Here is a 17,680-nt window from a genome sequence, read left to right as displayed (position 1 = left end):
ATGTGAGGCTATGTTAGAGGAGTACTTTTTGAGTGAGTGAGTTGGAAAGATTTGGAAATATGTAAAATATTAGGAGGCAGATGACATGTTAGAAGGACAGTTTGATTAAAGGAAACAAAGAAGTTGCATAGAAGCCAGCTGGATATGTTAGATTGGAGGTGGATTAGGTTGTGTATTAGAGATGAATCGTTTTTGTTTGTTTTTTGGGGGGAAGATTAGCCCTGAGCTAACTGCTGCCAATCCTCCTCTTTTTGCTGAGGAAGCCTGGCCCTGAGCTAACATTCATGCCCATCTTCCTCTACTTTATATGTGGGACGCCTACCACAGCATGGCTTGCCACGCGGTACCATGTCAGCATCCAGGATCTGAACTGGCGAACCCCAGGCAGCCGAAGTGGAATGTGCGAACTTAAGCGCTGCGCCACCAGGCCAGCCCCAAGAGATGAATATTTTTAACAGAAGCTTATAACTTTTGCTTGGTTGATTAGGAGCCATCTTCCTCTATTTAATCTTGAGAAAAGCTAATAAAGATTTATGTCATGGTATTGGTCATCCATAAATTGCTATGCTGGTGCAATTATATTTTAAACAAGAGATTTCAAGAAATGGTTTATTTCTTCAATTATGTTGCAGTAATAGATAAAGAAAAAGAGATGTCAGAAAAGTTACTTCAGGCAACTGTAACCCTTATTCCATTTGGTTTTTTATTAACCTAAATGTCACAATTAATATGACAGTATTGGAAATTTATGACATAAGTTTTTAGAAAGTTGAGTTTCTGTAAGAGGGCTGTATGATTTAGATAATGGCTAACCCATAGCCAATGGTTTGAGAATATAAAAAATATTGTATGAGTACTGAAAACTTATTATCCACAATAATTGTTTTAGGCTTTTGTGTCTTTAAATACAATTAAATCAAAATACAAATAAAAATGTAGCTTTCTTGAGAATGACCTCTGATTTTAATACAGTAATGCTTTGTTTCTCTGGTAGTCAGGATATGAACTATTCCATGTAAGTGAATTTTCCAGATGATGGAAGATGATATTACCATCAAATTCAGAAACATGAATTTTACTAGATTTGATGTAAATCTCTTAGAAATATATGTATATTCTGAAAGATACTGATCTTAACCTTTCCCTTTTAATTCTGGATCATTATTATAAGCATCATTGATTATGGTTTGCTGTAATATAGTAGTGCCCTTAGAAACTTACCAAGATTTATTTTGTTGCTTAACCCCAAACAAAGATGGAATAATCTGGATTGCTATATTTCAAGTTCTTCTGATTATGTTTCATAGTTTTTCTGCCTCTTCATCTCTATTACCTATTATTTAATAATTCAAATGTTAAATTCATTCTTATTATAAGAGATTGAAATAATATAGATAAATATAAAGTAGAACATGAAAGAGTTTTTTGGCCTTAAATCACCCCTATTCCAATCCCACACCCCTCAGAGTGTTGATGAAAGCTTGGTTTGTAGTAATCTGGTTCTCCTGTACATTCACGTACAAACACACACATAAATATATACGTTATTAGTCTGCTCTGGCTGCCATAACAGCATACTATATGCTGGTGGATTAAGCCAGTATAATTTATTTCTCACAGTTCTGGAGGTTAGAAGTTTTGGATCAAGGTGCCGGCCAGTTAGTTACTGGTGAGACTATCTTACTGGCTTGTGGACTGCTGCCTTCTTATGTACTCACATGACTTCTTTGTGTGCTTGGAGAGAGAAAGCCTGAGTAAACTCTCTGGTATCTTTCCTTACAAGGGCACTAATGTAATCTACCCCTAATTATCTCATAAAGGCTTCATCTCCAAACACCATCACATTGGGGATTATGGCTTAAATATGTGAATTTTGAGGGAATACAATTCAGTCCATAGCACATATATTTTAATATAAATGGAACCATATATATTCTTTTGCATCATCCTTTTTAATTAGAAAAAAATGTCATAGAAGAATCTTATATGTGTGTACCTCATTTTTTTAGTGACTATGTGCTAGTCTAGTTCTTTTTTTTTGAGGCAGATTACCCCCAAGCTAACATCTGCCACCAGTCCTCCTATTTTGCTGAGGAAGACTGGCCCTGAGCTAACATCCATGCCCATCTCCTCTGCTTTATATGTGGGACGCCTACCACAGCACGGCTTGCCAAGCAGTGCATAGGTCTGCACTAGGGATCCAAACCAGCGAATCCCAGGCCGCTGAAGTGGAACGTGTGAACTTAACCACTGCACCACTGGGCCAGCCCCACTATTCTTGTTCTTAAATGGATTAAAATTTATTCAGCCAATCCCCTGGTGATGGACATTTAAATATTTTCTAGTTTTTTGTTTTATAAACAATATTGCAACACACATCTTTTTGTGGACAAATTTTGTGCACATTGTAAAGTCTTTTGGTAAAACAGATTTTTCGGCGATTAAAGAATATTCTAATTTGAAGTTTGAGAGACAATTCCAAGTTGACCTCTGAAAAATTTATGCCAATTGTATATGTATGTTTCTATTGTTTTTACAATATTGAAAATAATGGATGTTATCACTTTTTTATACTTGTCAATTTTAGTAGGTGAAAAATAACTTACTGTTTAATCTGCAGATATTGTGGGTCAGGTTATAAATATTTCCATGTGCTTATTAATATTTGAGTTTTTTCTCGATGAACTTCCAATTGTGTTCTTTGTTCATTTTCATGTTAGGTTGTCTTGTTTCTATGAATTTTTCTTCATTAAGAATCCTTTTGCTTGTAATTTGCACTGCGAATATTTCTTCACAGTTTGTCTTTTGACTTTGTTATCATCTCTCTAGCTTTAAATAAATTTAAATTTTCATAGACTTGGAGTATTTAGTATTTTCTTTTGTATATTTTGGGTTTCATGGCCTGCTTGATAAGGGTGAATATAAAGATTTTAGTGTGATATGATAGCTATGTGTGTTTTTCTGGTAGAAATATTTCTATTCAGGACCAAATGCAACCATAAATTATCTGGTCTATGAATGCATATTAATTTTATATGTTTAATTATCTTCAAATCTATATAGAAAATACTCCTAAAGCATTATTACAATATGTGGAAATAGACATAGCTTATCATCAATTTAAATTGCCATACAACTGAGCCTCACTTTCTTTTCTTTAAAATAAGGATAATAGTATCTATCTCATAGATTGTTGAGAGAATTAAATGAGATACCAGATGTAAATAATACTAGATACCATCAACTCAATGCCTACTCAATACTAGTCATTATATATACATTTGATCCTCAAAACAATGCTTTGAAGCAGTATTCCTGAACTCAAATTACAGAAAATAGATTCAATGAGCTTAAGTAACTTGCTCAGAATCTCAGATGAAAATAGCAAAGCCAGAATGTAAATACATGTTTGTCGGAAAACAAAAACCATCATGTTTACACTGTACACTCTTCCTGGAACATGACAGGTATGTACTTACTTTAGTCCTTTCCTCCTCTATTTTCTGCTTCTGTTTCTTTTTGTTTTTTGTTTGATGAATAAGACTCTCTAAAACAGCATTGCTCAAGCATACTTACTGTGATTATTGAAATGTCCAGTAAAGTAACGACTAGCCACATGTGTCTCTCCAGCATTTTAAATGTGGTTAATGCAACCAAGGGACTGAAATTTTACTTTAAGTTAAATTATATGTGGCTACTGTTTTTGACATTGCAACCTTAGATTTATGAATGCTTTTTCTGTGTGTAAACTAAATGTAATTAACATATTGATTGATAATTGTTCATTCCAGGTTGAAAACCTTAGCAGAAGAACTTATGCAGACACAGCAGATGCTTTTAAATAAGGAGGAGGCTGTCCTGGAATTAGAGAAGAGAATTGAGGAATCTTCTAAGACCTATGAAAAGAAGTCTGAGTGAGTAAAACAAAAATAATTTGAAGGAAGAAAGTATAATTGATGTAATTTTACAGAAATACTTTAGTTACGTGGTATTATGGTGTAAAATTTCTAGAACCGGAAATGTCATTTTAAGTATAAAACTTGGTATAGTTGAGTTACTTTACAGGACTCTAGAAAAGTGATTTTGTGTTTTTGTCAATATACTGATCATATGTCTCCATGTTTTAACAATTTGAACTGTTTGTTTTCCAAAAAATTCTGTCAAAAGCTATCTTTACTTCTCCTCATCAATGTCCACCAGATTCACTGTGAATTCCTTGTTAAGAAAGTGGCAGGCCAGTATTATCTAGAAATTGGCTTTTACTGTCTTAGAAGGAAGCAAACTAACTTAGAAAATAGCAGTCGGGTTTGCCTGTAAAAGTCCTTCTGATATTTGCTGTGGTGTTTTTGTCCTATTGTTTTTTTGGCTGATTTCTGGGTCTGTAAATATCTACCTGAATCTTCTGACTTTACTTGTCTTGATTTACTCTTGTTTTTACTAATTACTTTAATTATGTTTTCTACTGTTTTAAGATTTAAATTTTTTTTTTTTTAAAGATTTTTTTATTTTTTCCTTTTTCTCCCCAAAGCCCCCCAGTACATAGTTGTATATTTCTCGTTGTGGGTTCTTCTAGTTGTGGTATGTGGGACGCTGCCTCAGCGTGGTCCGACGAGCAGTGCCATGTCCGCACCCAGGATTCGAACCAACGAAACACTGGGACGCCTGCAGCGGAGCGCGCGAACTTAACCACTCGGCCACGGGGCCAGCCCTTAAGATTTAAATTTTGATCTAAAATTTAATATTTCTAATCTGGCTTTGATCGTTGTTTGCATCTCCAACAGGGGTTACTAGTGTGGTTTCTGTAATCCTGGCTAGACCATGTAAATTTCATATTCTCACATAACTCTCACAACTGGCTTGATTTGTTAAAACTCTTAAGGAAACTGTGATAGGTAGCATTTCTCTGGTCTAGACTTACTCTTACTTTCTACACGACTTTTCAAATATTCTCCACTTCTTTAAAATCTCTGATTCCCTTATCTCTCTCACCATAATCAGCAGATGGACCTCTCTTACATTACAGAAAAAATTAGAACCATCAGGTGGCAACTCCCCTTTTTTGGGGGGGACTAGATATCCAAATCCACTACATTTGTACCCATTCTCTTTCCTTACTTCCTTGTCCTGTCTAAATCTGTTTCTTGTGCCTATTTTTTTGTATCCCATCATCTCTTACTTTGCCCAAAATCTTATATTATTTTTTATACAGATTTTCCTTGACTTATGATGGGGTTATGTCCTGATAAACCCATCGTAAGTTGAAAATATTGTAAGTTGAAAATGCATTTAATACACTTAACCTACTAAACGTCATAGTTTAGCTTAGCCTACCTTAAACGTGCTCATAAGACTTATATTAACCTACACTTGGGCAAAATCATCTAACATAAAGCCTATTTTATGATAAAGCATTGAATATCTCATGTATTTTGTTTGATATTGTACTGAAAGTGAAAAACGGAACGGTTGTGTGGGCACGTAATTGTTGTCAGTGTATGGCTTGTTTACCCTCATGATCCTGTGACTGACTGGGAGCTGTGGCTGGCTGCCACTGCCCATCATCATGAGAGAGTATCGTACCACACATTGCTAGCCTGGGGAAAGATAAAGATTCAAAATTTGAAGTATGGGTTCTACTGAATGAGTTTTGCTTTCACCCCATTGTAAAGTTGAAAAATCATGAAGTCAGGGACTGTCTGTATTATGTTTACCTTTTCTTCTCAACTGGCTCCTGTGTTCACTTTTTAAATATGCTTAAATCTTGACTTGTAAAAACAATCCCCATCTCTCCGCCCACCCCAGAATACCCTGTTTTAATCTCCATATTTTCTCCCAACTACTGTCTTTGCTTTCTGTTTCTTAGTCAAACTTATTCTAAGAGTGATTATGTTCACTCTTTTCCTCAACTCCCACTTACCTCTCATCCCACATGTATCTGGCTTCTGCCTCATCACTATTGAAATAGGTATCTGTAAGATCACCACTGACATCTACATTGTTAAATTTAGCAGCTCCTAGTTGCCCTCTTCACAGTATCTGACTCTGCAGACTTCATATTCCTTCTTTTCTCTTGGCCTTTGGGACCAAGATGCCAGAGCTTACTCCTCTCTTTCTGGTCACTCCTCTGTAAACTCATTCTCCTTCACTCAGCCAGTCTATTTTGGAGTTACTCAAGGCATGGCCCCAGGGTATGTTGCATCCCTCCTTGAACACTGCTCAGCAGATCACCTAGGGGTATGACCTACACTTATTACTCTGGCTCAGATTTCTTCTCTGAACTGTATGGCCATGTAATCAGTTACCTACTTGACATTCTTCAATGTCTTAGAAGTACCCTAAATTTCCCATGTCTAATGCTGAATTAAAAATCTCCTCAATACAACCAAACTCAACCCAGTTCACCTTAGTATTCCTTATTTCAGTGAATGGCAGTGCCATCTATCCTATGTGTACAACTCAGAATATTAGGATCCTACCTCTTTCATTTATACTATGGCTTTTATTACAACTTTGTATTAAATATCATATTGGAATCAATGAGCATTTTAAAGGTGAGAATAGGAAAATTTGAGTCACTCTGGGCATTCCTTTAATAAATCTGGAAATTTTCAGTATTGCATCAACAGCAGATTCTACTGGGATTATAGAAATAAAATTCATAAACTGTTGCACATATACACTTCAAAAAAATAATTTTCTTTTGCCTTTTTCTCTTTGCGAATAAATCTTTTCACGTGTTTACAGATAACCAAGTGGTTCTACTTTTTATAGTTTTTTGTAAATGCATACATTGTAAATGACTCTCGTTTTAAAATTTAGTGGATATAAAGAAAGACAGTAGGATAGCTGACCCTCTCACCAGCATGTCTGACCATATTGTTGTTTGAGGAGGCAGTCTTTAAGGATTTTCTTAAAGTTGTGGGATTCTTTGACTTTTTGGTGTTTTTCTTTGCTGTGTTTTTAAAGACTCAAATCTTGGACTGTCTTTTCCTCTACGTAATGAGTAGGATCCACATTCCTCCACCTGTTTATATTTATCAGGAGATGAGTATGCAAGTAGAGGAGAGGGGGCTTAAAGGGCAGTGGATATAGGGGAAATAGCATTTCTTGAGTTGTTGCTCTGTTCCACACATTGTGCTGGATGTTTTATATATATATTAACTCACTAAATGGTATCTTCACCATACCTCTGTGTAATTGCCTGTATTTTACCATTAGAACTTAGAGAATTTAGATAACTTACTTACAATCACATACCTAGTAAGTGGTAGAAAACACATGAGTTCTTGACTCCAAAGCTTCTGTCCTTTTGATCACAGCATTTGCTTGATTTTATGATTCTAATAGTGTTCTTAGAAGAGTAAATTAGAAGGGAAAAGTATGTCAAGCAATTCAGGGGGTGAGTTCAGTTTAACCCAAGTTCTGCTAGCCCTTTGTTACCATGGAGTTTTTCTTGTTAGCTTTAGGGTATAATCTTGAAAATGTTAAGTCTATTTGTATAACTAAATAGTCATTGTGAAATCTCATTAATTTAGACATTGGTAGTGGTGAAGTTTGTCTTTGAATTATATGTTAAAATATTTTGCTAAACGGTCTGAAAGGAATTCTGGGGAAATGTTTGTATTTCTATTTCTTTCTCTTTTTTTTTTTGGTGAGAAAGATTGGCCCTGGCTAGCATCTGTTGACAATCTTCCTCTTTTTGCTTGAGGAGGATTGTCCCTGAGCTAACATCTGTGCCAATCTTCCTCTATTTTGTATATGGGACGCTACCATAGCATGGCTTGATGAGTGGTATGTAGGTCTTTGCCCAGGATCCGAACTGGTGAACACCTGGGCTGCTGAAGTGGAGCATGTGAACTTAACCACTATGCCACCGGGGCAACCCCTGCATTTCTATTTCTTAATTGAAAATATTCTCTTTTTTGTGTGTGTATGTGTATATATATCTACATATATATGTTAAATGCACTTAAATAATTAAAAGCAATTTTTATCTAGTTTTGAAAATAGAATTATTTTTACTCTGTAACAGTTTGTTAGCTTCATATACTGTGTAACTTGAAAGTAATAAAAACAATAAAACAAAACATTTCTTCACAAATACTAAAAATACCCTAAGTTACATGTTTGTATTTTTAAGTTATTTCTAAGTTAATGGAGTTATATTGAACTTTTACTTAATAAAAATAGCATTATTGGTCCTAGCAAAATGTAACATGTTAGGGACTAAAGTTAAAATCTTTAAATTTGGATTTAACATAAATGTCTCTGAAACATCTTACAATAACAGTGAAAAAATAAATCCTATGAGAAATTATTTCATAGTGTTGATTCTTATAATTGAATAATATAAAGTGAAAAATAAAGTTAAAGAACGGCTTTTATGTAACATTAGATTCACGCTAACAAGAGCAGACTTTTAGCGTATATACATAATGCAGGTCTCATTTGAAATGTAGCTCTTACAGAATCTTATTTTTAAAAAAGAAGAGTGAAAGGAATAAAAGCAACCACTTGAAGTGGTATAATTTTAATATAGCACAAAGTGTCACTCTGGTATACATACCTTTACTCATTGCTTCTAAAACATACTTATTCAAATGGAAATAATATCAATCTTCTGATTTGTGATCCTTGACTATTATATTAGAAAACAGCTTATGGCATATGTTATTATTATATGTTATTATGGCATATTATATGTTAAACATACCAGGCATATGTTATTTATGACTCAATGGCATAAAGAACTGGTAATATTACTATTGGTTTTAATGCTTGGTTTGACTTCTAAAAAGTGGATGATTATTCAATTTTGTATTGTTTCTTCTCATCATGTAGTACTTAAAAATACTTTATATGTTATAAAATCATAACTCTGGGACCGTGCAGAATCTTAAGAGATCATTTGATTCAACCTCCCTGTCTTTCAAAGTGTGTGACATCTGAGGCCCAGAAATTTTCAAAGACTTACAGGATGTCACATCTAGCTTATGGTAAAGGTAAGACTTGAACCATCTAGAGTATAGTCTTCAAATTCAGGGACGTTTTATTTTTGTCTCAGAATTTTTAGATTATGTGTATTACAAAAAAAAGTGTGCTGTGTAAATAGGGAATTCATTTAACGATATTTATGGCATGTCTGCTAGGTGCTGTGAATACAATGAAAGATAAGATGTTTATGGTCACATGTCTCATGAAGCTTACACTTGTGGAGTAGACCAATACAAAACAAGAAATTAACAGTTGTGATAATTGCTATGAAACAAGGAGCTAAGATGGAAGATTAACAGATGAGGACCTACTTAAGATAGGTGGTCAGGGGTCTCCTAGAAAATGGCATTTTTGCTGAGACCTAAAGGACAGAAGGTGCCCTCCTTGTGAAGAGAGCATGGAAAGAGTGGTCAGAGTAGGGAGTTAAGTAGTGCATGCAAATGTCCTGATTCCTTTCATGTTTTAAATTTATTTATGGCTTCCTATGCATGTTGTATTATATAATCATGCATTTGCTATAATTTTCTTCTTATTGAAATACATATAGCTTGTTTGCTCAATGGTGTTACAAACATTTAAAGTAATTATATAGTATGTTGTATAGTGATTACAGCAGTACTTTTTACAAACTAATTATTGAACAAAAGCAAGGTGTTAATGTATTTGAAACTATATCATTATACCTAGAGATCAGTGGGATTAATTGGAAGAAGCTAATGTTGTTCATTGATTTCATGATCATACATGTTCATTAAAACAAGTCAGGACTAGAGCCATACAATAGGGCATATACCTCCCCTGCAAGTCTCATTGTTCTTAAAAGCCATTAAGCTAAAACCCAGGAAATTTATATTTTAACCTAATTCTTGATATTAGGATAGTGTCTCAGAATGTCTATATGATTGCTGATATGATATAATACAGTAGATACTTAGAATTCCTGAAGGAGAATAAAGAAGGCCTATCCCTAAAACAGATTATATAGAAATCTAAGGCATATGAGATGATAAAAAACCTCACCTCAGCAGAGGAAGCATGATGCTGCAGCAGTGATATATATTTTTTAATTAAATTTTTTATTTTGAGATAATTGCAGATTGACATGTTGTTTTAAGACTTAATATGGAGAGATCCCGTGTACCCTATATTCAGTTTTCCCCAATGGTAGCATCTTGCAAAACTATAACATAATATCATAATCCAGATATTGACATTGATGCAGTCATGATACTGAATGTTTCCATCTCTGCAAGGTTCCCTCATGTTGCACTTTTATAGCTATGCTGCCTTCCATCTCCCACTCTCTTTTAAACCCCTGGTAACCATTAATCTGTTCTCCATTTCCACAATTTTGTCTTTCCAAGAATGTTATATAAAGAATCACATTGTATGTAAACTTTTGAGATTGGCTTTTTGCATTCATCATAATTTTTTGGAGATTCATCCAGGTGCTTTCATTCCTTTCTACTGTTAAGTAGTATTAAGTAGTATGTGTGTTAGTTTCCTAGGGTTGCCATAACAAAGTACCACAAATGAGGTGGCTTAAAAAACATAGATTTATTCTCTCATAGTTCCAGAGGCCAAAAATCTGAAATAAGACGTTGGCGTGCTGGTTTCTTCTGATGGCTTTTAGGGAGAATCTGTTCCATGCTTTTCTCCTTGCTTTTGCTAATGGCTGGCAATCCTCCGCATTCCTTGGTTTATAGAAACATCACTCCAATCTCTGCCTCCATCTTCATATGGTGTTCTGCCCGTGTGTCTCTTCTCGGTATCCAGATTTTCCTCTTCTTACAAGGACAGCAGTCATGTGGATCAAGGGACCATTCACTCCAATATGACCTCATCTTAACTAATTACATCTGCAACAATCCTTTTTCCAAATAAGGTCACATTCTGAGGTTCTTGGGGTTAGGATTTGAACATTATTATTTTGGAAGACACAATTCAAGCTGTAATAGTGTATATATCATACTTTGTCTAATCATTTGCCCTTTGAAGGACACCTGGTTTGTTTTCACTTTTTGGCTATTACAAATAAAGATGCTGCAAATATTTACGTACAGGTTTTTGTGTGGGCATAAGTTTTAATTTCTCTGGGATAAATACCCAGAGGAGTGCAAGTGCTAGTTGTATGCTAATTGCATGTTTAGTTTTTGAAGAGCGACTGTACCATGATATATTCCCGCCAGCAATGTGTAAGTGATTGCTTTCTCCTCATCCTCCCAGCAGTTTTTAAAATTTGAGCCATTCTGGTAGGTGTGTAGTGATATCTCGTTTTTTTAAAGAATTAAGACATTTTTTAGAGGAGTTTAAGTTTCACAGAAAAATTGAGGGAAAGGTCAGAGATTTCCTTTATTTAACTCACAGTCATTTTTTTTCTGGCTGAATAGTGCTTCTAACTCTTTAATTTTTTTTTCCTAAATCTTTGGTTTTTGTTGTTAGTGGCATATACCCAACCCAAACAACTCTTCCAGTTCAGCCATTTAAACTGAACTGAAGATGGGTATGATCTTTATTAGGGTTTGTGTTAGTTTCCTCTTGCTGCTGTAACAAATTACCACAAACTTGGTAACTTAAAACAGCACAAATTTATTCTCTTACATTTGTGGAGATCAGGTCACCAAGGTATTGATTTGGCTGATTTTTTCTGGAGGCTCTTGGGGACAATCTCCCTCTTTGCTTTTTCCAGCTTCTAGAGTCTGTCCTCATTCCTTGGCTCTTGGCCCCACATCATGTTGCCTTTTCTCTGTCTTTTTTCATTGCCACAATGTCTTCTCTGACATTGTCCCTCTTGCTTCCCTCTTATCAGACATTTATGATTACATTAATTAGGGCTAATCTGGATTATCCAGGATAATATCCCATGTCAACATCCTTAACTTAATCATATCTGAAAACTCCCCTTTGCCATGTCAGGTAACGTATTCATAGGTAACATGCTACCATACAGTTTAAGATACAATAAAACATATGTGTTTTACTTTAAATAGATTAAAAAAAATTTTGTTCAGATGTTCAGTTCACATTACTTTTTTGCAATTACTGTGCCTCATTTGTCATTTCATATTTCATTTTTGAAAAGCTTACTTTCATTTTTAAAATTTTTTTTTTGCATTTTTTCTCAGTAGTCTTTATGAAATTTGTTTGCAAAAGAATACTGGTAACAGTAATGATTGTAGAGTGTTATTATTTTCCAGTGTACTTCCCTACTGATTTTGTCTACATTTGTGAAATCATTCACCTTTGTTTGGACTGATCTTGCAGATATACATGAAAATGTTTTTTGCCATCTTACCTTGTACATTTTAAATTATTCCTTATACTCTTGTCATTGTTGTGATTCTTTTGGTAGCTAGGAAATACAAATAAGGAACCCTCAGGAAGCTTGAGGTTCATATGGGTGTAATCTTTTCCAGGATCTGGTCCTTATAAATTTATGTTTACAAAAGTGATTGTTTTAAAAATCAACTTTCTCTGAAGAGGTTCACTGAGAAATAAAAAAAAAATTATAACCAATTTATTATGGAAAGGAAGTTACCACCTAACAAGCAAATCAGCATGAATTTATCAGAAAATCTGTGTGGATTTAGAACACAGGGCACAGATTGTTGAAGGGTGATGAAGATGATAATAATGATGATGATAATTGCCATTTACTGAATTCTTACTTTATGGGATGCTCTGTGCCTATTGACAGATTTTTCAAATATTATCTCATTGAATTCTCAGAACAACCCTGACAATAGGTATTATTAATTTTTACAGTGATAAAACTGAAGATGAGAAAAGCAAAGTGATTAAGTCATGAAGTTGAATCTGTCCTAATTCAGTGTAATTACACTCTGTCCATGATGACTTTACTTGGGAAGCGTTAATGAGCTCTGATAGTATGGCACATCTTTCTCCATTAATTCTGCCATTAACTTCACCTGTTAGAATGGTTTATCTTTTGGATATTGCTAGGTCTTTCTTAGAAATAATCTTACTCATTAGTTCTACTTCTCCAAAATCTCACTCAGTTCTCTACCTTTTCGTTCAAGTTTCACCTGCAACTCATTGCAATATAATTGAGAGGATTACAGCTTTCTTTATAGCATCCACTGAGGCTGCACCCTGCTCAGTTTGATTGGAATTGAGTTTTCAAAATATCGGTCATCATCATATTTATGAACAAACCTCTTAGTGTAGGTTCCTTCTGCCTACGATTACTTATTTAGTTTTGTTAATTCTTATAAGTTCTAATTTAAGAAAATAACGTTTGCTGACATTATTCTCTAGCTCTGAAGCTTTCCCTAAGACAATCTGTTGTCTCTTAGATAGTAATAATTTACTTTCAGTAGTGCGTGACACAGTTCTTAGCTACTGTTCGTAGGTAGTAATATACTATGTATGGCAGTGTTTCCAGAGATGTTGCCTGCCACCCTACCTGTTTTCTTGTGGCTCTAATGTGGGTGAATTAGTTTGAAATTCCCATTGGGGCAGCCTCCAAGGGATAAAAAGACGCAATAAGGCAACATGTGGCCTATGTAGTTCTCTAAGGAGGGATGGGGAAGCCTGCTGTCTTTACAGTGGTGACATTGGGAAGATTTGGGGATTTATGTTATGCTCATTCCCTTAATCACAGTTCAACCCTCAGTCCTTGTCAGGACAGCTTTCCCCAATCTAAACACACACCCCTCACAATATACACACAGCTTGGTCCCAGGCTGTCACCTTGATTTGATTTGTTTTACTGTAGGCACAGATCTGACTCCAGCCATATTCCACTTGAGATTTGAAATAAATTAAGATTCTACTTCAGTCATATTAATTCATTTTATGTCCTGCACTTCTGGACCTAAGTGTTTGTCTCTGTGAGGTAGATGGTTTAACTATAAAATAAATTGAATGCGATTCATCATAATATTTTGAAAGCATCTTGAATTTGGTTTTTGCTGCCATACATTTTCTTCCATTTTATTAAGGCTAACATTTAATAACCATTGTGACAACTCAAAATCTGTTAGGTTCATAATTCTTATGATTCTGAAGGACTCATAAAGATGAAAATGAAAGAAAACAGAAGCATAATATATATAGTTTCCTTTAAAGTCTTCATTTCTTAAGGAAGTTGAAATAATTTAAATTTATGTGTTCTCTTTTAGTATTGTGCTTCTGTTAAGCCAAAAACAGGCACTTGAAGAGCTGAAACAGTCAGTCCAGCAGCTGAGATGTACTGAGGCAAAGTTTACAGCGCAGAAAGAATTACTAGAGCAAAAAGTGCAAGAAAATGATGGGAAAGAGCCACCTCCAGTAGTAAATTATGAAGAAGATGCACGATCAGTTACATCTATGGTAAGCCAAAGAGTAATCAAATGAGAAACTTGAAAGAGTAGTATCTAGGTAATAAGTGCATATAAAAATTAATTCCGGTTTGTTATAACAAATTATTACTCTTGTTAATATGCAGGTCCTATTAAACTTGTTTGTAAATGCCAAATAGACTTGTCAGTCACCTCAGGTCACCTGGAGAGCACTTTCAGAAACCACCTGTAGAGTCAGAGGAAAAAGCTCTTCTCTTGCCTTCAAAACTGAAAAAAAGACTGCACTTGTTTTTATTCCTGGGAGACAGCAGGAAGGTAGGGTGTTATTCTTAAGATAGAAGTAAGAAATAAGGAGAAAGCTATTTATTAATTTTTTTTCTTAAGCAGAGTAGAATCTTATTTACCTGAGATTGATGATGTATTTATTGTTTTCACAATACAAAACATTGATTTTGTTTAAAAAAAGGTTTCTTTCTTATAAATATCCTTAAACTACAATAAACACATTCAAATCCACCAACTAGAAATTTAGTTTTATTTTATAATATAGTTTCATTAACTGTTTAAGAATGCCTCTTATACTTTCTCTTTCTTCCTCCCTTCCTTCTTTCGTTCCTTCTTTCCTTCCATTCAACTTATGTTGATTGTTCTCACCAAGGGACAGTTTTGCCCCCCAGGGGATATTTGGCAATTTCTCCAGAAATTTTGGTTGTTATAGCTAGTGGGTGCTATTGGTATCTAGTGGGTAGAGGCCAATGATGCTGCTAAACATCCTACAATGCACAGGGCAGCCCCTCCCTTCACAGTCCCATCCAAAAATTATCCAACCCAAAATGTCAATAGTGCCAAGATTGAAAACGCCTGAGTTATATCCTTGGCTTTTCTGTGGTTAGTTAGATGCAGTCCATAAATAGCACTCTTATAATTAATGATGTTATAGATGATATTTTAGTAATTTTTAGTTTATGTGGTTCTAAATAGTGCAATTTGATTGTTAAATAAATTCAGTGTTCTCTGTAGGAAAAAACGCTGCATTTGAAATGTGATAAATCTGGAGATGAATATGAAGTATTTTAATTATTGTGCTTACCGATTTTTTTTTTTTTTGAGGAAGGTTGGCCCTGAGCTAACATCTGTGCCTGTCTTCCTCTATTTTATACGTGGGACACCTGCCATAGCATGGCTTGATAAGTGGTGCGCAGATCCGCACCTCGGATCCAAACTGGCGAATGGTGGGCCACCATAGCAGAGCATGAGAACTTAACCACTATGCCACCGGGCCGGCCCCTGGTTATGCTATTTTTGCTGTTAATTGAGCTGTACTAATCTACATATTACATTGTGAATTGGGAATTATAATTCCTTGCTCTCATTTACTGTCCTATCAGATGATAAGGATCTTACTGTATGTACCAAGGGCCCTGCTAGATTCCCTTTCTTGCTTTTTGGGTCTTGATAACTATCTGACATATGCATTCTTTCTTCTGAAGTTTTTTTCTTTTACTTCTCTTTTGAAAACTTTAGCTGGTAAATATTTAGTTCTCTGAGTGTGGGTTATAATATTTCCTTGTATCTGTGTTGGTGTGGAATTGTTTACTTCATAGCTTGATTTAGTGGCAGATAATTTAAAACTGGCGATCTAATTTATTTTAAGTAATTCTATGTGCAGATGACCCATGTTGGCATTATTATTATGATAGAATAAAAGATAGTTATTTCAAGTCACTATATGATAGCAAATCTCCATTTGAAAACTACAACTAAAAACTAGACTTTGAAATTTAAAATATAACAGTTCATTAATTCTTATTTCATTAAGAACTTGTGATCATTTGGAGTTTTATTTTTCATAATCATTGAGGAAAAGCTTTTTCAACAAATGAGTAAATAGTGTTTCAGAGAAAGTATATAATACAATTTAAGAGAACACGTTGCTTTCTGGCACTTTCAAACTTTCTCTTGTATCTGTTTATTAAATGATGATAATACCTTGTAAATTTTTACAAAGTGATGTCACATATTTCATTTTATCCAAGTTATTTTAAATAGTTGAAATGCTAATTATGAATATATCTTATCTCTTCATTGTTGAATGCCTTTAGTAAGTTTTTAAGCAATTTACAAAGGAATACTATAATACGTGTACTTTAAAGTAATTAAGTGACATTTTATGAATGAAATGGGATTCCCCTAATTAATTCTAATTAATGCAATTTTACAGTATGTTTTATAAAGCAAGTAGAAATATTTGCAGTACATGGTTCTTGAAACTTGATATTACTCCCACGTATTTCAATGAAACTTTTGCATAATTCAATCTTCAATTAATAATTAGAATATCACTTTTCAATTTATTCAAAAACTAAAAATATTAAATCTTTAAATGATTTTTTTCCTAAATGACTGTTTAAGCATTATTTTATGAATAACATTACAAGAAAAACCTGAAATTAGCACAAGCAGTTCTATTGATATTTCCTCTTTATAAATTCCATCCTTGTTAAGTGGTGTAAAATTTCAGCAAGGGAAATTTAGTTTACTATTGGCAGAATTGGAAGAGCTAAAAATTTAAACTATCATGTTATGGAAAATAATGAACATTTGACCTAAATATTACATAAGAGTAAGAGAGACAGTTAACTGTTCTACATGATCCTAATTAATGGCGGTGTTAACAAAATCACAGACTCTTCAGTGCTGAATGCTTCTGTGGAAGAAGGCCTTAAGGAACTCTACCGTTGAGATGGCCATGGATTGTGTATTCTTATAAAAATTCCAAGATGATTCAGATGGATAGAGAGGGTTAGGATTGTGTTAGATATATTGATGTTTATTTTGGCTAAATAATTTAATGAAAATTAAAGCCCGTCTATTAATTTATAGAAATCTAAAAAAGTTGTGGAGGCAGATAATATAATCATCTTTGTCAGGAAAAGTCTAATGTTGTCTTTTTCTACCTAGGTTTAGTTTTGGCCAAAATACCAAGGAGAAAATGATAAATATGTATATATATTTTAAAGTTATTTTATTAAGGTCATAGTGGTTTATAACATTGTGTAATTTCAGGTGTACATTATTGTATATCACTTTCTGTATAGACTACATTGTGCTCATCACCACTAGTCTAGTTCTTATCTGTCACCATACATATGTGCCCCTTTATGCCCTTCCCCCACACCCCCACCCTTTTCCCCTCTGGTAAGCACTAATCTATTCTCTTTATCCCTGTGTTTGTTTATTTTCTTCATATAAGAGAAATCCTACAGTGTTTGTCTTTCTCTGTCTGGCTTATTTCACTTAACATATAATGCCCTCAGAGTACATCAATGTTGTTGCAAATGGGAGGATTTTGTAATTTTTTATAGCTGAGTAGTATTCCAATG

General features: G+C 34.2%; 1 protein-coding gene across 31 annotated transcripts in view; it reads left to right on the top strand.

Moving 5' to 3' along the window:
• The window catches only part of FER (FER tyrosine kinase), a 441,906-nt gene that overhangs the window by 107,499 nt on the left and 316,727 nt on the right, over window positions 1–17,680 (top strand). For 15 of the 31 annotated variants that reach the window (XR_011425626.1, XR_011425628.1, XR_011425627.1 and 12 more), the window contains 2 exons: window positions 3,792–3,914; window positions 14,139–14,328. Coding sequence is in view for 11 of the 31 variants with exons in the window: in XM_023617899.2 (XP_023473667.1) it covers window positions 3,792–3,914; window positions 14,139–14,328 (313 nt within the window). In the remaining 20 variants the exon portion in view is untranslated. Of the gene's footprint in view, window positions 1–3,332; window positions 3,468–3,791; window positions 3,915–14,138; window positions 14,329–14,443; window positions 14,613–17,680 lie in introns of those variants that run through there. The other 16 variants (XR_011425633.1, XR_011425630.1, XR_011425629.1 and 13 more) reach the window with 3 other exon arrangements.

The sequence above is a fragment of the Equus caballus genome, chromosome 14, assembly GCF_041296265.1.
Source record: "Equus caballus isolate H_3958 breed thoroughbred chromosome 14, TB-T2T, whole genome shotgun sequence".
Taxonomy (NCBI): Eukaryota; Metazoa; Chordata; class Mammalia; order Perissodactyla; family Equidae; genus Equus; species Equus caballus.
Note: the sequence above shows the minus strand (reverse complement) of the source record. Positions and strands in the feature narration are given on the sequence as shown.